Here is a 23,824-nt window from a genome sequence, read left to right as displayed (position 1 = left end):
GAAAAGGCAAAGACTTTGCTGTGGACATCCACACACTTACCTCCCATACTCTGCCAGTGGGTACCACATATGGCTTCAGCATATCTACCCATTCATCATGTATATATATTTTTAATGCCCTTCAGAGTCTACCTTAGGAGAGAGCTTCATTTTTCATTGTCTAATCTAAGACAGGCTTTCACTATGTTACCCAAGCTGCCTTGAATTCACACTATAGTCCAGGCTGCCCTTGGAGTCCTGATCCTCCTGCCTCCATCTCCCAAGTTAGCTGTATGCATCACCAGGTTTAGCCAGGGAACAATTATACAATATGGTTCTGACACGCTCCAATAGCTCACACATCACAACCTTCCATAAAGCAAGGGTGTAAGTAAGAGTCACAGGAGGCATGACTGGTGCGACACTTCCCAGCACTAGCAGCCGTTTCCTTGAGGATACACTGTTTCCTTTCTGCCTCTGTGCTTGGCAGCATTAGATAGTGACCCACACGTAATTTCAAACAGCATCCCAAGATCTCAGAGTTTTGGAGGTGTGCATTGCTCCAAGGCAGGGCTGGGTTTGAAACCCAATGTGTGTGCTAAAAGTAGGGAAGTCTTGATTTTCTGGTGACCAAACATCCACACACAAAGGTCATCTTGCTATAGGACGGGCACTCTTAGCAGAGGCTCGTGGAGCCTCTGTATTCTCACCATGATGGCTGAGCAGCAAGGAAGCCCCACTTGCTTGTGAGCACGTCTGATATCCTGCAGGTCTTAGAACTCAAACACCCAGCCCAAGGTTACTGTAGCTGAGTGGGCTCCAGATCCAGAGAGCAAGAGCCGGGGGATGCTGGCGATACAGGAGAGGCCACCATGGCTCTTGGAAGGAACAAGACCCACCAGAGACCCAATGTGTCCCGAAGGCGTCCCCCACCCCAGTACAGTGTGGACATGATAAGCAAAAAAAAGCAGCTGTGAAGTCAGACAGAGTGTGAAGAGTCCAGCCAACCTGGGAGAGGGCTGGCAATGGTAGTGGAGGGGCTGTGGGACACAGAAAATCCCCACACGTGGCTTTTGGGCTTCCAGTATTTGAGGATTCCAAAGCAAACTCAAAGAAACCCAAGCAAGAAATTACTGTCAACGCCTGTACTTGGTGACACCATGGAGGCCACCATCACTCATGTCCTTAAGGGAGTCTTGTCCCCAGTAGAGACTCGAATAGTTACAGTTTGGTGACCCCTTGGCTGCTCATTGCCTTTTAAAGACAGCAAAAGAGCTGGGGGGGGGGGGGTGTGCGGTTTGGTGGTACAGGCCTTGCCCAACATGCACAGGGCCTGGGCTTCCATCCCCAGCACCACATATCACACATGAAAGCTAAAAGCACTTGGTGAAGATGTGGCATCGGCCACTGTGTCCTCCTTCACACAGGCTGTCATTCTATCTAATAATAGGGATCTTTCCCAGGGAGGAGGGCCCCAGAGCCCACAGCACAGGGCTACAAAGCAGGTTAACTGGTAACTACTTGTCATCTTGGCTTCAAGTCTTCCAGTCTCCTTTAGGAAGTGTAACTTGAAAAGAATCTGGACCCACAGGTCTGATCTATTCCAACATCTGTTCTCAGACATCTTCCACATCTTCGGATCTGCGCAGCTTTGCCCTCCCCTAGCGCCCTAGGAATGTGTGTATTAAAATGACAAGCAGCATTTGGCCCCTGCTCCCAGGATCAATAACCATCAATCACCAGTGATAAAGAGGGCCCAGAGGACCTAACGTGAGGCTTCTTCCTCAAAATCAAGCCGAATGATAACGCTATCAGGACAGAGGGCCCTGAATTCAATGACACCTATTCACTATCAGGCAGACATAAATATGATGTTTCCATCACACGCAGAGAGGGGATACTTGACAGTGCCAGCACTGCCATGAATTGCTACACATGTAACTTATGATCAGCGCCTCCCCTGTCAGGATGATGGGCAGCTAAATGGACAGGAAGTTGTAAATGTGCCTATTTATACAGAAATTCAGCTCTACAGAATTCACAAAACAGTGCTTGTGTGGGCTGCAGGCCAAGTCTTCCTGCTGCTTTTACCAAGCAGAATATTGGCTATTCAGAGGCCTGAGCTGGAGGTGGGGAGGCAGAGGTCTAGACGGCCAAGGAGCCGGCGAGAGGAAGCTTAGCATCAATGCTTCATGGAGGTGAAGAAGGTCAAGCGGGGGTGCGTGAGTGTGCTAATGGGGTCCCAGGACAAGGTCCAGCAGGCAGGCGAGCATGTGGGGCTGTGAGCACAGAGACCGGCTGCAGGCAAGCTGAAGAGGATGGGATGGGAAGCAAGCGTGAGGACTGCAGAGCATTCTTCCAAAAGAGGGAAACTTAGGAAACCGAACTCTGAAGGAAATCACAGCCTGGCAGGAAAGGAAAAGACGGAGGCCATGCCTGTGCCTCTGTGAGATGCCCAGAGGGGCGGAGCTGAAGATAATGAGGAGAGCGCATCGTGGAACGCTGGAGGGGTTTGGGCTGGACCACATGCAAATCCTCTCTGTATACTGTGAACTTGGACAAGTCTCTAAACACTCCGATGGTGTTTCCTTTCCTGTCAGTGAAAAATGACGCTTTGTGGCAATGCTCTGGAAATGAAAGGCAGAACTGCCTGCTCCGAACAGGGGGGCTCAGACAGAAGAGAAAGCTAGGAGGCAGGCACCAAGGACTTCAGGAGATGGGGCGGGGGTGGGGTGTGGGGTGGGGGGACATGTCAGTGACAAGACCGGAAGAGGATCTGAAAGCCGGGCAGAGGCATTCCTAAGCAGAGCGGAGGCGCTGCCCAGATTCCCTAGCCCACTATGCTCACAGAGACATCAGACTCAGGACAAGCAAGGGCGGGATTTCCAAGGCTGAGGCTGGCCATGGAAGACAAGAGGGAAACACAATGAAACATCTAGAACTTGACGCCGTGGTCAGCAGGATTCTGGGATCAGACTCTAGCCTGCGTTCCCCACCCCCCAATCTGCTGGCACTGAAGCCTCATACCTTGGCTTCTTATTTCTAAGAGAGGCTAGTAGAAATGCCTCTGCACTAGGTAGCCCAGTGAGGTAAGCCAACCTGTATAAAACACCTCAGCATGCTTGGCATTCAGGAGACGCCAGCTTCCTCGTCCCGATTGTCATGGCAGCACAGGAGGAAGGCTTCCTGCCAATCTGATCAAAGGCCTGCGAAGCTGGATGTTCCCACGGATTACCTGGTCCACACCCAAGCTGAGGCAGCAATGCCCGGGACCAAGTGCCCATGCTGCCTGCCGGTGCCAGGGCCTGGTGGAACTGCTGGACCCCGGCCAGGAGTCTAGATGGAGTACCTCCCAACACAAAGGCCAACTGAGCCCTGCCGGGGGAGGTAGGTCCCCAGTGTCCTCAACACCAGCATATTCCAACTCGAGGATAAACTTTGAATCAGCAAAGGGAGGCAAGTCAGGCTGCTAGCCTGACCCTGGAGGCAGGCCCACAAAAGAAGCTCCTGCTCTACTTCACCCACAGGCTGGGAGACAGTGGGCCAGCTTGATGGAGAGAACCGAGGATGGGTCTCGTCTTCCTATGCTCAATTCCAAAGAGTCTCAGGCAGAAGTCACAACCTTCAGAGCCAGCTCCTGTCTGGTTCTGGAATCCACCGGCTCCCTCCTCCATTCTGGCTGTGGGAAGGCTGAAGGGAAGATGGCCCTCAGCCTGGAAGTGTCCCTTCTCTTCAAGGTCCCCCTCCCCCTCCTTCCCATCCCACCCTCATGTGTATACAAACCCACTCCTCCTTCCCCGCCGTGGGTGCGCCTGCCTCTTCTCTCCTCACAGCTCTGAGGCCGAGGTCGCCTTCCCACTCTCAAGCCCTCTCTGCCACAGCTGTGCCTCAGCTTCCAATCTCCCACAGTCCTCCTTGGCCTCAGAACAGGCCCGTATACAGGAAGTGGTTAAAGAAATAGAAGGAATATGTGTGCTGGAGGACCTGGCCCTTCGGGGGTAACATCCCAAGTCCAGCCTCACTTCCGTTCCAGACGTCTGAGCAACACCTTCGGCCAAGGTGGAGGGCTCCAGCAACTCTCATGAGAACAGGGAACCAAGGTGGTCACTTTATGTGCTATGGGTGCGTGCGTGTCTGCAAGACCCCAAGCCAGGGCCCACAGTCTCCCTCTGTGCCTGTGGGAAGGAAGAGTGGGAAGCCCCCCCCCCCCCAGGCATCCTGGGCACTCTGATGCCAGGCTGTGTGAAGTCTTCTAGGTGGATTGACTATGCCTAGACACACACCCAGGACTCCATCTGGGACTTAGAACAGAAAGGGGAAATCCCTCCGAAGATACACTATTCCTGGTTCTCTGTTGACAAACAGGCTAGAGTTATCTTTCCAGCTCCCTCACAGGGCTCTTAGCTGCAAGGAGATAAACAGCTGGCAGCATTGTTTCCTCACCAAGGTCTCCTGAGCTCAGGGCAGCCCTTCCCATAGGGATGCACAGCGTGGCTGGCTTAAGCCAGCCTCACTGAAAGAGCCCTGGCCCATGTCTTTAGCAATCTCAACACTCACTTGCTGGCCTGGCCAGACCACTGCCTTCCACAGTAAGAGAGAGAGAGGGTGCCTGTCTACCTTGCAGGGTGGGGGAAGGCTTTGTGAGCACGTAACAGAGGTGGACAGTTTGCTGTGACATCTAATCCCGCTTAGATGAGGCCACAGAAATCTCAGAACAGATGACTGAACTCTGGCAATCAGCCAGTGCCACACCTGGACCGTGCCCCCAAGGTGCTTGTGTTTAAGGCTTGTTCTCCAGGGCGGCACTATTGGGACAGTGTGGGCCTAGTGGAGGGAGCTACATCACTATAACCAATGTACACAAACCACCTTAGTCTACCCAGTAACTCCATGTAAGTGAGTACAGTTATTGCTCGTCATTTTAACAGGTATGGGAACCGAAAAACAGAGAGGTCAAGTAAGTTCACCAAAGCTACACAGTAGGCAGATGGCGGGGATACGAACCACATTTGTTTGACTCTGGAGTCTATTCTCTAGATCTGGGATAGAGTTCAGAGGTAGAACACTTGGCTATAGGACTCTATACTTTTTGTTTGTTTGTTTGTCTGTTTAAAATAGTGTCTCATTATTTAGCCCTGGCTAGCCTGGAACTCACTATATAGACCAGGTTGGCCCTAAGGGGTTCAAGGTATGATATCATGAAGATGGTGTAGCCTCATGCACAAACCCGGCTCATTCCACCAGAGGCACCAAGTCAGCCTTGGCCTTGCTTATCTTCTCTGTTGAACAGAATTGGTGGTGGCAGAGTTATCACCACAGCTGCTGCTGGTGTGTGACAGGCTGGAAGTGGGGGGTGGGGGACTGGCCTCCATTAATCTCATGTTTAGAGAGAACGGAGGAGGGAGGGCATCTGAGGTAGAAGTTAGCAGCAATTTCAGAGGGGAATCTGAAGTTTCAGAAAGACAGCAGGCAGCTGGGAGGGGAAGGTGGGAAGACAGTGAACCTGTGAGAGACAGAGAACAGTTAAGCTGGGGGTCCTTAGGGGTGGGGGGGGGGGTGGGGTGAGGCAGCTGCTTAGGACCCGGCAGGGGCATCACTTGATCCTTCGGGGCCAAGCTGCCTGAGGAGGAACTCCTATGACCTAGAGGACCCGAGCTTCCCAGAATACCATGCCCTCTCCCAGTTTCCATCCTGTGTCTGCCCCTGCTTCCGGGGTACTGCCCTCTGTGATCTCAACTGTAATATGAACCAGGCAGAACTACACTCTTCTGCTTAAGAGACAGCAGCTGCTTTTCCTCGGAATATAACACCTGCATGTCCACCTCATGCACCACCTGCAAGGAAGCCTGCCACCTGACTCCCTCCACTCCCCCTGGGGTCCTTCACCTGCCTGTGTCTTTAGGCATCACAGGGTCTGGCCAGCCGCTAAGAGTCTGGACACATGTGGAGTCTCACGTTGGAACCATCATCACTCTGGCTGCGGTGTGGACTGCACACACGCTGGGTAGCAGCAGAGGGGGAGGAACAGACTTCAAAGGAGTAGGAAAGGTCAAGGCAGACGGATGGGAAGGTTGGGGAGAAAGCGGGACACAGGGCAGCGGCTAGGCTTCTGCCTCACACTGGAAGACCCAAAGAGGAGACAAAGACACCTGGGAGAGCCTGGCTGGGAGGAAGAACAGAGTTCAGCGGGGTCATACTAGAGTACAGGCTTGCAAGAAGCTCCCAGAACTCAGGAGGGCGTGTGTGCGGCTGAGCAATCTAGGGTTGCTGGAGGTACCCCAGAGGGTGAGCCCCAGAGAACCCTGGCAGCTGGCTAGAGGAAGCTAAAGGCAGGAAAAGAGGACACTGGTGAAGGAGATGACGGCTGAGCCCAAATGGGACTGAGTTCAGGGCTGAAGGGGAGGCGACCAGTGGAGACAGCCCCTTTGCACAACTGTTCTGAGAAACATGCTGTGCTTTTCTTTTCTGACTTTCATGGTCATTGTCTCATCCTCCTCCCCCTCTCCCACCCCCCTCTCCTTCCCTCCTCCCTCCCTCCCTCCCTCCCTCCCTCCCTCCTCCTTTCTCTTCCTCCCTTCAGACTGGAATATGTCTGAAAGCTGACCACAGTCAGACATGGTGGCAGATACCTGTATTCTCGGCACTCAGTTGGCAGAGGCAGGGGGGGTCAACGCAGTTTTGAGGCCAGCCTGGCCTAAACAGTGCATTTCAGGCCAATAAGAGATGTGCACTGGAACCCTGGCTCACAAAACCCAAACAGTTGACTTACTCACGGGAGAGTGTAATACTTAGCGGTTTGTGTTTTTTATCCCATCAGCCCACACACTGATAAACTTGTATTTGTGTGTGACCACTGTCTGGCATGGCTTCTGGCCCTCAGAGGACATTGAAAATGTGCTGCTGATGGCTGGACACACCTAAAGGCCTGGGGAAAGACATTCCCAATGGTGAACATTAAGAAAGTGACATCCAGGTGATGGTGGCCCATGCCTTTAATCCCAGCACTCAGGAGGCAGAGCCAGGTGGATCTCTGTGAGTTCGAGGCCAGCCTGGTCTACAAACCAAGATCCAGGACAGTCACCAAAAACTACAAAAAGAAATCCTGTTGCGGGGGGGGGGGGGAGTGACATTATTGAGTGTTTAAGAGAACTGACTGCTCTTCCAGATGGGCCCAGGTTCAATTCCCAGCACCCACATGGCAGCTCACAACTATCTGTAACTCCAGTTCCAGGGGACCTGACACCCATGGCAAAATACCAATGCACATAGGGCTGGAGAGATGGCTCAGTGGTTAAGAGCACTGATTGGTTTTTCCAGAGGATTGGTCTTCCAGAGGACCCGGGTTCAATTCCCAGCACTCACATGGCAGCTTACAACTCTCTGTAACTCCAGTGAAGGCGAAAACACCAATGCACATGAAATAAAATAAATAAAAAAAAAAACCACACACACTTACTAAAAATTAAAAAAAGAAAAGAAAGTGACATTACTAAACACCAATTACCACTACATACTTTGACATGACTCTTGAGATAGTTCAAATTATCAACAGACATCCATGAAATCCAGAGGCTTTGGAGGTACCATCAAGAAGAGAACTGAGGATTCTCCTTCCTTTCTGTCAAACAGAAATCACAGGCTCCCCCCCCCCCATTTGTTCCTATACAATGTTCCAATTTCCCAGCACACACATCAACTGGCAGTCACACAGTGACTCACTCTTGGCCTCTGGGCCAGCCACTTCTCTGTCCTTGGCTTACTGTTGACAAACCAGTCCCACTACTGCTGGCTGATGGTGTGTCCCCATGGGTGGCTCTCACCCTCTGCTTTTCATGTGTCTGCACCACATGTCCATGTCTGGGGAGCAAACGACGGTCACCATGGCAAAAACAGGGTGGAACTGCTTTAAGGTAAGTTTCTATAAACTCCCACAATACTTTGCTATCACAGCACTGTCCTGGAAGCTAAGACTCCATTGCCAATGCCACAGAGCCCCTCAAAGAATACCATGGCCTTCCTGGCCTTGGCCCCTAAGGTCCATGATGATAGTATTATCATCCATGAGGAACGCAAGGAAAGGGCCTGACTTCTGGGCCAGCTCTCTGTCCTGAGGAGATTATGGCAGTAAAGGAAAGATGAAAAAAAAAAAAAAAAAAAACAAACCCTATATTCTTTAATGAACTCTCCTTTCCAGTTGCAAACTGCTGGGTAAAATATACCACAGTCCTTGTCAAGGTTCCAAGAGTGCTGACTCAGAAAGAGAAACAGAAGGCTGTCGCCAAAAGAAACAGAGGGACCCCAGCTCCACATCTTGGGGAGATACGGGCCACATCTGGAGAGTGTGAACTCACCACCCTCTTGGTCACACCACTGAAAAATTGTCATACGGCTGCAGTTGGTGAACCACTGCCCAGTTCCACCCCCAAACTGGCCACTGAGACTGGTACAGCTTTGTCACCGGACAGAAAGGGTCTGAAATGTCCTCTGTGCGGGCCACACTGCAGCCTGGCTGCCAGGAGCCAGGTTGAGGCAGCAGATAGAGGGCGGCTGGTCAGAGAAGAACCCTCTAGGGTCAGGGGAGGGAGACTTCCTGGACCAAGGCCTGAGGCCAGACTCAGTGAGGGTGTGGCTCACAGCATCCTCCTCAGCTCCTGGGCAGCAGGATTTATAATTGTACAACAGTGTCTGGGCAGGGCAGGCACAACGCCATAAGCTTGGTGGCTGCTCACCTCACAAGACCAGGCTGAAAAAGGTTCGCTTACAGAAAGCGGGCCCAACACAATCAGTATTAACTGCCAGACATCCGCCAAACCCAGAGAGGAACACCCCGTGCCTTCCTCAACTGAGAGTCACGAATGACACAATGGGTACCTTGTTCAGTGCCTTGCCCGCGTGTGTCCTTCAGCCCTGGTCTGCTGCGAGCCATGGAATCTGGCTCGAGAGACTCACTTGAAGAAAACAGACAAAGGAGTTCCTAAAATTTAGGCCAAGATAAAGACTAACTAGGTAAGACTTAGAAATGTGGGCTAGATGCCAGGGTGATGGCCTTGAGGGCTAAAGGAGGCATCCAGAGGTTTGGGCAAGGGTAGAAACTATTCTAAACCATGGAGGAAATGGCCACAACGCAAAAGACCGTTCAAGGACTGCACGCAGCAGGTGAGACAGAGTGACGTACACCTCCCAGCTAGCTAGCCCAGAGGTTGAAGCAGGAGGATTACATGAGCCCAGTGGGTAAGATCAGCCTGGACAATATAGCAAGACCTCAAAGGACACAAGGCACCCTCAGATCCTGCTGTGCCCCTGCCAATAATCAAGAATACTGGAGTACCCAAACTCGGGACCAAAACAAAACTTCTGGCTCAACCCCTGAGACGGAGAGGAAAGGGACACCAGGAAGAATTGTTTCTACCACCAGAGGCCTCTCATACTTCTCAACTTAAGAGTTGACAGTTTTCTAACACCATTGTCCTATGATGTTTAATGGCTAGCAGCACCTATACCTGCATGACAGCTAAGCGTTGGTATCCTCATGGTCTCCCTATTTGCATCTTTTGCTTATTAAATGTCGTTATGTTCTTCTCAAGCCACACTTCATGAGCTTACGGATCAGGCCTGACCAAAGGCAGAGTGCTGGGAATGAGGTCTATTTGCATACTTCCCTTTCTAAACAGAGAGGAAAGCATGATGACAGGAGACCCAATGCTTAGCTCATTCCCCTTTCAGAATCACTGGTGACCTGTTAAGAAGTTTCTGGAAACAGGACCTGAGCAGTACAACAACTCCATTCCCAAGAGCTGAGCTCAGAGCATGGAGCAAGGCAGGTGCTCAGAACATCCCCCCCACCTCCCTTCTCATCTTTCAAACTCACAGAAGCATCCAGAAGATGAGAAGATGCAAGGAGAAGCTTGTGATGTTTTATATGCCCATTCTTCAACCCCAGTGGAAAATTCCAGAGGCAACAAAAATTTAAGACATTCATGCAGAATATAACGCTCGGCATATAACGCTCGACCAATATATAATGTATAACAAATTCCTATTGAATAGTAGGTAGTAACATGCCTAAAACAAAATGACACCGAGGGAGACATCACTGATATGTCCTTAGCAGCACCAGGTTATGACCACTCAGCTCTGACCTTCCCAGACAGCTTCCTCTAGACACAAACTGCCAGAGGCTGGCTGACTCGAGCAGGAGAGACCCAGATTACCTGGACCCTGAGCCCGAGAAAGCTGCTACTAGAGTACCTAATGTTTTCCATTTGAGAAGAGGACTCCTTTTCTGGAAAACGTGTGTCTATGAGTGTCTGTGAGCACACACATGTCTCTGTATGTGTGTACTCTTATTTCTGACGGTAGCATTTTAATATAACCATTAATGAGTTTCTCCATACAAGAGGAAATATGTGGCAAAAATTCTGAATTTCCTCGGAGTTTCCACACGAAGCCCACATTGGCATTCCCATCCAGAGGGCCCTTTTGGGATTAAGTATGCCTCAATCTTGGCTCATTGAAAAGGTGCTCTTCAAGAATTTGTCATAGAAGCTGCATGTGGGTTGGTCCTGTTAAGAGTTACAGAGTCTGGGTGTAGTGGTGCATGCATGTAATCCTAGTACCTGGGAGGCAGAGGCAGAGAGCTCTGAGTTCCAGGTCAATCTCATGGCGAGAAATAAGACAAGCAAAACCCAGAAGGAAAAAAAAAAATCTTCCTAAAACACACACGTAAAGGCAATTATATGTAGTAAATGTATTTAAGTATTTCTAAAATATGTAAATTGCAATGCAGTCACAGAAGATATAACAGTGACCAATGCCTCAGGAAATGTCCATCAGGCTACTGATTTTGAGTGTGAAAATTCTATCTCTAAAGAAATCTGTAAGAATGGCAAGCCATACTTTTTTTTAAAGACAGGGTCACTCTCTAGTGGCTGTTGAGATGGTTCAGTGGTTAAGAAGGCTACTGCTCTTGCAGAGGACCCAGCACCCACATGTCAGCTCACAACTATATAGAGCACCAGTTCCAGGGAACCCAATGCACACACACAGGCACACACACATAAAGTTAAATAAACAAAAAAAAAAATTTTTTTTTTTTTTGAAGAGACAGGGTCTTATTATGGTAGGTCTGGATGGTCTGGAATTTGCCATGTAGACCAACCTGGCCTTAACTCACAGAGTTACTTGCCTCTGCCTGAGTGCCAGGATTAAAGGTGTGCAACCTCTTGCCCGGCTCTGACATTTCTGATCACCCTCTACTTATTTATTATTTATAGTATGGCTCTGGGTCTTTTTAATGGCTGAGAGTAAACTCCTCCTTGAATTCATAGTGAAGCTGGTAGGGAGGGTGGTGGTAGTGTGTTGATAGCTAGTTAGAAGACACAGGAGTGATCAAGAACCACAGACATGAGGGGTGTGTCACGAAATACTTTCTATCTGGGGCCAACAGTTTGTGATCCAATTTCCATGCGTGACAGATGAGAATGGAGAGATAAAACTAAAGTCATAGTGACGTCATTTTGTAGGCAGGAGGGCCTCATGCAGGTGCATGCATGCATATGCATCTCATTTACCTGCAGAGATGACTCTGGGACAGCCGTCTGGCACAGAGACAGGGAAGCCTCTCAGGATGCTCCTCTCTGAAGACTCCATTCAGGTCAATGTCAGTGCATACTTCATGACCAGTGGTGGCTAAAACTGATGCCCTGTTTCTGGGCAGTAGTTGGTAAGGACCCAGAGAAAAGGGAGGGACCTGATAAACCCTGGGCTCTGGCCTCAGGTCAGAGACAAGAGCAGATGGGAGAGAGGTGGTTGGTGGTAGGCATGCTATGCACGTCTATTACTCATGAACTAACTACACAGTAACTCTTTTCTTGGCCTTTAAAGCCCTTCACATTTAAGCTCAACTTACTTGAGTCTTATTTCTTACTCACTCTGTGGAGACCCACAGAGGTTTCCTAAAGAGAACTTACTTAAAGTCCAAGAATCTGAGCTTACTTTACCCAGCAGGGCTGCGTAAGGGGATGATTTGATCACAGGCATGGTTACCAGGTGTTTGGAAGGGTCTACACTTGGCTGTGCGGTGTGCTTTGATCTAGCAAGGAGGAAGTCTTTTGCCCCGCCCCTGGCATTGTTATAAAAAGCGCTTTGGAAGAGACAGAAGGGGCCGTTGGATATTAATCCAGGTCCTCCAGAGGCTATCTTGTGTTTCTGTCTTTCTCCTCTTCTCTGTCTTTCTAGCTAACATTTTCTTATCCCTCTCTCCTCCTCATAGGAACCCTTTAAAGGATGGGAGCTAGCCTCCCACACCAGTCTCCTGAGTTTACCTGCCAATCTGCAAACTCTGACCCTGCTACTTTAAGAGGAAAAATAGTTCCCACTATTGTCCCCTTCTCCATGCTTCGGCCACTCACCCTCCAGCCTACCTTTTTTTTTTTTTTTTTTTAATGTAAACTAGCTGTCCTTACAGGCTATATTTGGAAGCCCTACGTAAGCTCTGTGGATTGAGAAATACTTTTAGACATACCTGAATAATGTTGTCATGGATGGTGTTTCATTGGTAAGAAGCAAGAAACCAAGAACTGAGCCCTTAATCACAGTCTTTTTAGCTACAGAGGCCTGAAGAACTGTTTTAAGTCCACCTGAGACATGTCAGCAGACCCAGCATCTGTTCTTGGATGCTGGCTCTGGCCTTGAGTGTCAAGCTCCATTTTTCATCTCTGGGAAAGATCTACAGGTTTCCTTTGGGATCTCATTATCTACCACATAACAAAGGTGGTGTGTGAATTATACAACCCTATGATAATGTACTTTGGGGTCCTCACAGTCGTAAGACCAAAAAGGTTCAATTTCAAATTTCTCATTCTATGAGACCCAAGAGGTAGGCTGGCCATCAGATTATTAGATGTAAAATCTCAACCGCTTCATATAAAAGCGTGACCTAGAGCCCAGGAGATGACTGTTGGGCACACGAGTCACCCAGAAGCACAAAGTCCAAGCAAGCCTCTTTTACTGCATTAAAAAAAAAAAATAACTGAAGAGACCCGGATCTCTTCTCAACTGTGAAGGGTCAACCCTTTCCAAGAATCAGAAGAATAGAAGCCCTCCCAAGGGCCTCATAAAACTCCCGTTACACATGGAAATGGTTTGGGGACAGACAGGACTATTCTGAAAATTGCTGCTTCGAGAGACCAGAGGAGAGGCACAGCCAGAGTCCTGGGTGCACATGCAGTCCCGTGATGATGTGTTGCAAGAACAGTTACAACTGCTCACATGCTCCCTGGCCTTCCTCTCTTTCTTGCTCATTTTGATGATGGAAAATCTATCCCAAAAGGTCTCTTGTATTTTCCCTCCTCCTGTCTCTCAGTGGGGGTCAAGGGCTGCAAGCCCACAGGGGGAGAGCCAGATAAGTGGAAGGAGGCTATCTGGGTGTCCCCATGGATCCTGGCCCTGACAGTCTCCGGCAACTTCGTCCAGTATACTGCTCAGCCCCTCCCCCCCAAGACAGACCTCAACCACATGACCCACTTCCAGGATGGGCTGCAGGGGCCAGGGGTAAGGAGAAGTGCCGGAGAATGCTGAGGTTGATGGTTTGAGAGCCTGAGTCAGCAGCTTCAGGAGCAGAGTGCTTAGAAATAGGCTTTCTCTCCCACGAAACCCCAACAGAGCAGCCACCCCCAAGAACCTAAACCAGTGTGTGCAGCTCCAGAGCGGAAGCTCTGGCTGACCAAGGTACCCAGAACTGGAGGAAGGAACTGCTCAGCACCACTTAGCTGTGTCCAGAAGGAGCCAGATGGTCTGAGAGACAAGAAGCATGAGGTACCCCTCCCTGCAGGAGCGTGTGGCATTAAAGCCCCATCTGGAACCACGCTTGCTTCAAGCTCGTCTTAAATGAACAGATCCAACAATGACCTAAGTGCAGAAACCCCTCTCTCCAGGAAACCCGGGAGTGCTTTCACATTTCAACTGGTGTGGCTTTTTACAGTGCAGGGATCTAGTTGGATGTACAATGAAGAGTCAAGAATGTTCTAATCAGCAATTTACTACAGTAATCTGGAGGAGAGGGAGGGTGAATGAGGAGACACAAAATCACTTCCAGACACAGATACTAACTTAGGGAAAAAATTCTCAGAGAGATGAAAGCATGGATGATTTTAAACGTTGCTGTCTACCAGTCAGTACATTCTAGACTGAAGAATAAACCGTCCGCTTTCTCAAAAAGCAGTCCTCTTGACAACACAGAGGTGAGGGTGCATGTGAAATAGTGAGGGAGAAAAAAGCCCCTTGATGGGTTTACCAGATGGTCCCTATCAATCCGGCTCACCACAGAGCACAGACAACCTGACCACACCTCCATCAACTTCCCATTTCCCAAGTGCTCTTTAAGGGCTGAGTGTAACTTTTGTGTGTTTGGGGGGGGGGTGCACCCCAGCTTAGGGAGTTAGTGAGCTAACTGTACTGTTTGCCTGGGAGCTTTAGATCTTGGTACACCTCTGGTCTCTCAATCCATGGCCCATGAGAGCCTCAGGGTCACAGGGTTAGATGGGCAAAGGGGGCTTTCAGACACTTGCTTTGGCAGAACTCTAGAATGTAAGATAGTAACTCAGAACTGGGGTTCTGGGGGCTGAGTCAAAAAGTGCATTCACTCAGCAAATGAGAGAATATGTTGTTTTCCCTTCAGAGGTCTACTCACACATCCTGTACCAACTGCCCTGTGCCCGCTAGGCTCTGTGCCCACTCGGGCTCCTTGTTTATATCGTCTCCTTCCATTCTTAAAGGAGGGCAAACACAAGCAATGTTGGGCCAGTTTTAGAGATGGGAAAAACAATGTCCAAGACAAGCTATTAAACTGTGCAGATGGATTTGCACAGTCAAATCTGATCCCGGGCAACGTGGGCTGAGCAGCATTCTGGAGCAAAAACATTCCCAAGGGTTATATCCAACTCCAGACTCAAGAGGGAAACACATCCAAATACTACTAATACAGCCAGTGCATCTGCTGTGCTAAGGAGAGGAGAGGCTCCATCCCACCATGCAGAGCTTTTTAAACACAGCCCAAGGACCCAAGGGCTAAGCCTGGCACTGCCAGCTCCCAGGGGCATGGCTCTGACCCATCTGGGAGCCAGTATCGTCCTCTGTGCCACTACTTGTGCTGAGTACTTTCATTCAGTTTCATTTCTCACAACTCCACACCTGTAGCTCCTGAGCCCACTTTTTCTATGAACCTAGACAGAAGCATCTAGCTAACACCAATGTGTCATCACTCTGGTGATGGGATGGTCTCTGTCACAGAGCTCGCACGCAGATTCCAGTCTTTCCACAGACCTTCACCCATGACACTCATAGGTCCTGCACTTGACACGACAATTTCGAACGTTCAATTCCACTATCCTCAAGGTGTGTTCGAACCTGTCTCATAGGAGCTCTGCTTACAGCAAGCCGCCTCTCCTCTAACATCTACACACTTGTGCTTCCCATGGGTAACATCCCATAATGCTATGCCACCACATGTCCCCTGCCCCTACCTCATGCTTTATTTACCTCCATGGCCAAGCCCCACCCATCAGATGCACTATGCAGGCGAGTCCTGCCAGAACCGACCCACAGCAGACTCCCTCAGACTTGATGCTACATTCCACACAAGGACACCCACCCTGTGCCAGTGGCAGGCAGGGTTTGTCCTTGGTCTCTCCCAGGCCAGCCACAGGCATGACCATGACTCTTTTCTACCGCCATGCTGAAAAGAGTCTGGGTCCACACAGCATCCAGGCTCGGGTCTGGCTCAGAGCAAAGGTGGTGGCCGGAGACCTACCTGAGCACAGGACGCCCTTGTTCCTGGCGCAGGAAAAGCTGTCACACTCGCAGAAGGGCCCGTAGATCCTCCCGAACTCACTCTCAAAGCAGGAGCACTGGTTGCAGCTGCATTCTCCACGGCCACTGCACAGAGGCTTGCCTTCTGCCTCTCGGCACAGGTTCTGGTAACTGCTCTGGTTCTCCCCCTCCTGGCACTCGCATCTGGTGCCCAGGTAATTGGGGTCACATTCACACAGCCCGCAGACGTACGTTCCATTCCCACTGCATCTGGCACTGTTGGGCTCCAGCCCTGCGCTGCAGCCGCAGGTGCAGTTGTAGGTGACTTCCACCTGCAGACTGTCCCGGAAGCCCACCGGCCGCAGGGTGAATGCTTGAGCTGTATGTCTGCCGGGGCAGCTCCGAGCCTCCACGGACACTTCGAAGGATGCCTGGGTAGAAGGAGAGGAGACATCATAGCCACAGCAAGCCAGGGCTCCCATCCCCTGGGGGGCTCTCTCCTTTATCTCCTATATCCCATCCTCATGATAACCCCCACACACACTATTGCACACATGTCTCCGCCCATCTCAAAAGTCATTCATTCAACCAACATTTACTGCCTATGCCCGGCATTGGGCTAGATGCTGGGGTTCAGTGGCACCCCCTGGCATGAGCTGCAGGGCAGAAAGCAGCCACCTGACCCACAGGAAAGAGGTTTCCCTCTCCGTTGGAGAAGAGCCGGGATGACACACTTGAAAGTCCCTCTCACGTTCCAGCCTTAGTTCCCTGCAAGCATGGTTCTCACAGCTCTATCTTGCCCCATCAGCCCACAGTCCTGAGGCAGTAAAGGAGATCGCTGCCTGAAGAGCTATCACAACAAACAAATAAAAAACAACGAAACATTTAGGGAAGAGTTTCTTAAAGGTTGCCTTGGAACTCAACAGCAAGGTGGCCCTAGCAGGGTGACAGACGACAGCACAGGAGCCATGTCTGTCAGCTGCTTACAAGCCTGGAGGGCAAGAGAAACTAGGAGGAGGCTCACTTTGACTCTTCCAGGATTTAAGACACTTAGTCTGCCCCTCCCTCCTCAGAGGAAGGAGCTGTGTGGAGATGGACTCACACCAGTGGTACCTCAGAACAAGCCCCGAGGAGTCCACAGAAATGCAGACCGTCAGTGAACGGTGAAGGAACCTCACCGAGATGCACTCCTGTGGAAGAGGGGACACCCATCCTCAAGCAGGCATGCCTGGCCACTCCTCCAAGTGGACCCTTCTATCTGAGCCAGTGTCTTTATTTCCCAAGACTCCCTCAGATCATTCCGAGGTTCAGAACGGCTGGGTATCCCTGTAAGCCAACCTTTAACAGGTCATCAATAGCTTGCTTTGGTGGGCACTTGTGATAACATTGATTTTGTGAGCACTGTAAATATTTGTTTCTAAGCATTATTTCTACAAGGACTCTTCCCAGCTTCTGTGGCATCTGGGGACATTCAGAGTAGTGATACTGAGCAAGACAGGCCTGAGTCAGGCTTGCCAGCATACCACAGAGGTCTTAACAACAACCACCCAGGGCTCAGCATCAACCATGATATTTAACATGGGGTACTTTTAGTCAGGTGAGCTGAGGAAAATGTCCAGGAGCCTTGAGTCACAAGACAGAAAGAGGACCAAACCAGCAGACAAGACTAACCCCATCGCATCCATTATCCTTATGTAGGGTGGGGAGAGGGATGAAGGAGGTGATTGACAAGTTCAAACCTGAGTTCCAAAGTCCAGGGTCGCTCAAAGAAAGAAAACAAGATGGCAGCGGTGGTGGGGTGTGTGTGTGTGTGTGTGTGTGTGTGGTCTACATACATTGAAATCTATTGATGGCAGTGCACAGGCACAGCTGTGAACATTACCCCACGCACCCTTTTCATATACCCCAGACCAGCTGTCTTCCCTTCAAGGGAGTCAATGATGGTGGAGAGATGGAGAACTTGTCTGGTTACATAGCCTGTGGGGTTTTGCTCACTTAGGACAGGCTTGAATTCTCCTAGCATATCACCTCTCAGAAAGGGGAACAGGGTGGATGTTCATGTAAAGATCTGGGCAGAGAGAAATGGCAGCCTGGCTCAAGGTAGAGACAGCATGATGGTGACCCCCAAAGTGACTGTCATCGACCTCTCCAAAGCTTTCTGCCTGGGGCAGGGAATGTGCTGAGCTTGCACACAGGCAGGGTTTGGGGGCTGGGCCTGAACAAAGTTATCTGTGGGGCCATAAAGAATGCAGAGAAGCAGAGACTCTGGGAGGCTGATGTCATCCCTTCCTAGTGACTCGCACGCAAGAAGCTGCTACTTCCTGCCGTGTTCCGTGCCTGGGAAATGAAGAGCTGGAGATCAGGAGTTCAGCAGACTGCAAAGGAACGGCCTGCTGCAAGGGCCAACAGGACTCTGCTATTGAGAGACTGGTGAACACAACCTACCTTTGTCAAGGGAGAAATCAAGGAGGGAGGGAGAGAGGGAGGGGAGACAGACAGACAGACAGACAGACAGACAGAGACAGAGAGAGTGAGACTCTTTAACCTTGCCCACACATGCCAGGGTAAGTGGAAGTGTCGGGAGTCTGGGAGTTGGAGCCAGGACATGGAAACTAGCACTGTCTGCCCAGCTGAGAAGATGGCTTGGCTCCCCAGCAGGGTCCCAAGGCCTCCTTGGTCAAGGCTTCCATCCAGAGGTACTATTTGCCTGGCCTGCAGCCGGCTGTCTAATAATCAGCAAGAAGCATTGTCTGTTTCAGCCATGGGCCTTGGCTCCTGCTAGACACTGGAATGCTGTAAAAAGCATGGTCGGGAACAGTAAGCAGATCTGTTTTGTTTACCCGTCCTTAAAGTTCAGTTCCCCTGCTGTATTAACAAAGAACCCAGAAGGCTAGAAGGTACTGGAATACAATTGCTTGGTTTCCCTCCCTTAGTAACCGAGTTCTCGGGATAAGCACTGATACTGAGGGATCCCCAGATCTTGACTCAGTCTAGAGGAAGGTCACAGATGTGGCGGCCATCCTGACCAGACAGGTGAGTTATCCTCATTGGAATGTTTCCAGCTCTCCAATGGGGGAGCCCACCCTCTCAAAAGGGTTGCCCAAACCCCATACAAAACCCCCAACTCCAGGGTTCTTCAGATGCCAAGTCCGCTCAGATCTTAATGAAACATAAGGCTGAGGTGGGCCCCAAGTACAGGGCCAAGAGGGGTGGACAAGAGCAGGAGACTAGGGGGACATGCTGGGAGAAGGCTGTGACATGGTCACTGGGCCCTTTGTGCTGGGTGCTAACACTAGCTGGACAGCCAGCCACTTGCATACTGACTTGTCAAAGCTGGTTCCTAAGAGCACCAGTTCCCCGGGTGTAGGTCAACTCAGCCAAGTTGAAGAACTTAGTGAGGGACAATCACCAGATTCAAGGCTTCAGAGGCTGTCACTTCAGGATGATTTCTCTTTCAGGACATGCTTGCCTCATCTACTGCCGTGTCTCCTGCTTCTTGGTCACTAAACCACCTGTGTTTGGAAGTGACCATAACCTACTGCCTGCCTCTCCCTCCCCTTCCCAGGATGCTGCTATTGTAAGTGAGATCTATGTAGCCCACCTATCCCAATGCTGCCCGCCCCCACCCAACTGTTATCCCCAGGCTAGACCCTAAAGTCCCTGCTGACAGCGTAACTGTTTTCCTAACCGCTAGAGTCCCACAGCCTTTGGTCAGATGCTGCCACCATTCCCTAACATGTCCCTTAGCCTTCCTAACTGTGACACCCAGAAAAGAACCTACTCCTGACGAGTGACCAGGCCCTTACAATGGACACATGTGTCCTACTGGTGTAGACTAGCTACTGTTCTTTACTCCCCAACCTATTCCTCAACTGCACAGCCATCTACTCAGCCGCTCTCTGACCCCCCCCCCCCTGCCACAAAGGGTGTTGCTCTTCACTCCCTAGCAAATTCATCTCTCCCTCTGCCTTATAAACGAGGGTTCCCACCAATGGGAGACCCCAGTTCCTCTGTGTCTCTGCTCTAATGGCCTCCCCCTCTGCGGCCAGATCCTTCTTCCTTGAGGTTCCTTTAATGATGTGCCATCTAGGTCACAGGGAAGCTTTGTTTGCATCATCACCCCATCCAATGGACTCTACATCCCTAAACCCTCATCTCTGCAGCCAGGCTGGACAGAATCCAGGCTCATAAAGATGTACGAAACAGTAAGTTTCAGCACAGTCACCAGCAAGTTGGAACACACCTGTGATAAGCACTGGGTGGCACACCTGGCTGCCAAAACTCAGCTGGGGACTCTTGGGAGAGTCTGCCTTCAGAGGCCTCTTAAGATCATGGGGATGCTGTTTGGAAGTATACCCCCACCCCCAGCTTGAAGTGCAGGACACACACACACACACACACACACACACACACACACACACACACATACACACACACACAGTAAAAAAGAATTCAGGCCACCAGCTGCTACAGGGCTGGCTGTGAGGCAGGTTCCCTCAGACTCCAAAAGATGGCACTGGATCCCTGGGAACAGGAGTTATGGACAGCTGTAGGCCAACCAATGTAGGTGGCTAGGGACTGAACTTGGGTCCTCTACAAGAGCAATATGCACCTTTAACCTTAACCCATCTCTCTAGCACCTTAAAATTCTTCTTTTTTTAAAGTGGTTTTTCAAGACAAGGTTTCTCTGCAAAATAGCCTTAGCTGTCCTAGAACTCATTTTGTAGGGTGGACTGGCCTTGAACTCACCGAGATCCACCCACCTCTGCTTCCTGAGCGCTATGACCAAAGGTGTGTGCCACCATGCCTGGCTGGCTGCCCCTTAAGATTCTTCATTTTCAGACCTCACATTTCACTGCACCAGACTCATACACTCCAGAAAGATCTTCCCTCATGATCCACATGACCCTAGTGGACAGCGACACACCCAGCCCAGAAAAAGAGCAGCTCTGTGTAGCCATCTATACCCAGACAACAAAATCCACACAGCTCTTGCCAGAGGGGCCATGTGACTGTGGCCCCCAGACATCGAGACAATAGGGACAGAGAGAAGACAAAGGGCCAGCGGAGGCTGGCCTGAGGACCTGCTGCTATTTCCATAGGGCTATGGCCACTGGATCGCAAAGATAGATGGGCCAAGGGCAACTGGTGTGGTGAAAACAGTCTCTTTCTTAGTGTTTCAAATGCTCTGAAAAATCATCCCGTTACAACAGAGATTTCTCAGTGTTGAGGAGAGTTTCCATTTAAAAGCCTTTTTTTTTTTTTTTTTTTTTTTTGACTTCTAGGCAACATCTGATTTCCTGAGCTCTCCCAGCCAAACAACTGAGAGCTAAACACAAGTGGGTAGGAGTGAGGTGGCCATGAGCCCCACCCACGACCTTTACTCCACAGTGCCTGAGGCCTACAGAGAAGGCCTGGACTGTGGCATCATTAGTGATTTGGGTCCTGCTGCCTGCTGCTCACCAGCAGTGAGACCTGGGGCCAGTTTCTCAGGCTCCTCTTTGAGCCCCAGATTTTCACACATTAACATGGAGAAATATAGCTAACTGAAAAGGTTCTGTAAGAGACAGAAATCAGGGGCTGGCTAGATGGCTCAGTGGGTAAAGGCACCTTCTAAAAAGACTCCACCTTAAAACCACAAGCAGTGTGACCTGAAGAATGGCACCATTATCTTGGGCACCTGGGGTTCCAAAGATTTTCTATTAACACAGCCCCAGTTGGCACACTATTAAGCATTTGTATAACACATTTATTTTGGTGGAGTAGGGATCTCATGGGGAGCACACCTGACATGGTATGTATGTGTAGGTCAGAAGATAATTTTCCATAAGGGATTGTTTGATAGTGGGTTTGCAGAGTGGGTTCTCTCCTTCCACAATGTGAGTCCCAGGGGCAGAATTCAAGTGGTCTATCAGGCTTAGCAACAAGCACTTTGACCCTCTGAGCCACCTCACTAGCCCTTAGCACGCCATTTTTTTTTTTTTTAAACAAAGTCTCACTGTGTAGCCCAGGACTCATGGTGCACATGAGAATAGAAACAAAACAAAACAAAAAAAAACACTATTAGACCACATTCCCTTTGTCCTATTAACACTCTAAACTAAATGTAAGATACTAATTATAATTAACTAATTAATCATAACTATTGTAGAATATTATTTTAAGTTGTATTACTTTTGTCTAGGTTGCATTTGTTTAACTCTGTGAAGCTGTGTTACTGTGCCTGTCTGAAACACCTGATGGTCTAATAAAGAACTAAATGGCCAATAGCAAGGCAGGAGAAAGGATAGGTGGGGCTGGCAGGCACACAGGATATGTAGAAGGAGAAATCTGGGAGAGGAGGAAGTAGCTGGAGAAGGAGGAAGATATCAGGGGCTGGCCACCCAGCTACACAGCAAGTCATGGAATAAGAAAGAAAGGTATACAAAAATAGAGGAAGGTAAAAGCCCAGAGGCAAAAGGTAGCCAGGATAATTTAAGTTAAGAAAGTAGCAAGAAACAAGCCAAGCTAAGGCCAGGCATTTATAATTAAGAATAAGCCTCTGTGTGTGATTTATTTGGGAGCTGAGTGGCAGGGCCCCCCCAAAGAGCAAAAACAAACAACACATAACTTAGTTTTTAAAAAATCTTATCTTCATTTTCCTGTTTTATAAGATATGCTGTTTACTCCAGCTCTATGACCTGCTCCATTTGATGAGCGGGTCTCCCAGTGGTAAATAAACACAAGCAGACAACATATGTCCCAAGCCTTGGTCAAACCATCCCTTATAGAAAGCAAGCTTCCTCAGCTACAGATCTGCCTGGCTGGACCACATGTCCCACACAAGAGATCTACAGAATTCATTCACACGTTATTTTTCTATTTATGGCTGCCTACCTCCTGCCATTTTTAGAAGTGCCTGTTTTGTTCTGTTCCTACATTTATCTGTTATTTAATCTGGGTGTGGGATGCACAGGATGCAGCACACATGTATGAAGGTCTGAGGACAATTCATGGGGGTCAGCTCTTTCCTTCCACTATGTGGGTTCTAGGGCTCAAAGCTGGGTCATCACCAGGCTTAGCTGCAAGCCTGAGCCATCTCACCAGCCCCAACTGTCCCTTTAAACCCCATGACAACAAGACCATGTGTTTTTCCTTAATTCAACTTGACTAAGAAATCAGTATCATTTATCTTAACAGTATAAATACAAGTTTTGACAATTATTTGTTTTTCTTTCTTTATTAAGATGTATTTATTATGCACACAATGTTTTGCAGGAGTGTATGCCTGCAGGCCAGAAGAAGGCACCAGATCTCATTACAGATGGTTATGAGCCACCATGTGGTTGCTGGGAATTGAACTCAGGACCTCTGGAAGAGCAGCCAGTGTTCTTAACCTCTGAGTCGTCCCTCCAGCCCCTTATTTGTTTTTCTTAAAGAGTATCTTTAATGGTTGAAGAAACACTTGATACATCTGTATACTAATATGGCTTATTGCTGAAGGTAGGGATTATCATAATTTCTATTTTGTCCACAGAAATTTAAGCACACGAACCCTTCTTGCATAAACAGGAAGATGGAGAGGGAGTTCAGTAATGAGTGCATTGTTTTGTACTTTGAATCTCTTCTGAGTTAATTGTCATAAATAATTATTTGTAATGACTCTGGCAAGTTGATCTTTTCAAATTGGTAAAAGTGAAATGTATTTGGAAAATCTGTCTGGGAGAAGGACTTGCTTCCTAAGCATTAGAGCTTCCTGCATCCTCACCTTCCAGGCTGTATTTTGAACTGCCTGCTTTGGTGATCAGGTGCCATTGTAAGACTGTGAAAAGGTGGGATATTTCCCTGCATGGTATTAAGTGGGTGAAGGGCTACCATGGAAAATAGGGAGAAAGAAAGAAAGAAATGTTACAGAATATTTGTTTAACTATGCAAACATGTGTTGCATTTGTTTAATTATGTAAAGATGCGTTGGTGTTTTACCTTGCCTGCCTAAGGTACCGGATTGGTCTAATGAAAAGCTGAATGGCCAATAGCGAAGGAGGAAGTATAGGTGGGA

The 23,824-nt window shown here is 49.4% G+C and overlaps 1 protein-coding gene across 1 annotated transcript in view; it reads right to left on the bottom strand.

Moving 5' to 3' along the window:
- The window catches only part of Itgb5 (integrin subunit beta 5), a 100,089-nt gene that overhangs the window by 12,626 nt on the left and 63,639 nt on the right, over positions 1-23,824 (bottom strand). The window contains exon 9 of the mRNA XM_036203878.1: positions 15,788-16,217. Within this exon, the coding sequence (XP_036059771.1) occupies positions 15,788-16,217 (430 nt within the window). The remainder of the gene's footprint in view (positions 1-15,787; positions 16,218-23,824) is intronic.

This window comes from Onychomys torridus, chromosome 12 (assembly GCF_903995425.1).
Source record: "Onychomys torridus chromosome 12, mOncTor1.1, whole genome shotgun sequence".
Taxonomy (NCBI): Eukaryota; Metazoa; Chordata; class Mammalia; order Rodentia; family Cricetidae; genus Onychomys; species Onychomys torridus.
Note: the sequence above shows the minus strand (reverse complement) of the source record. Positions and strands in the feature narration are given on the sequence as shown.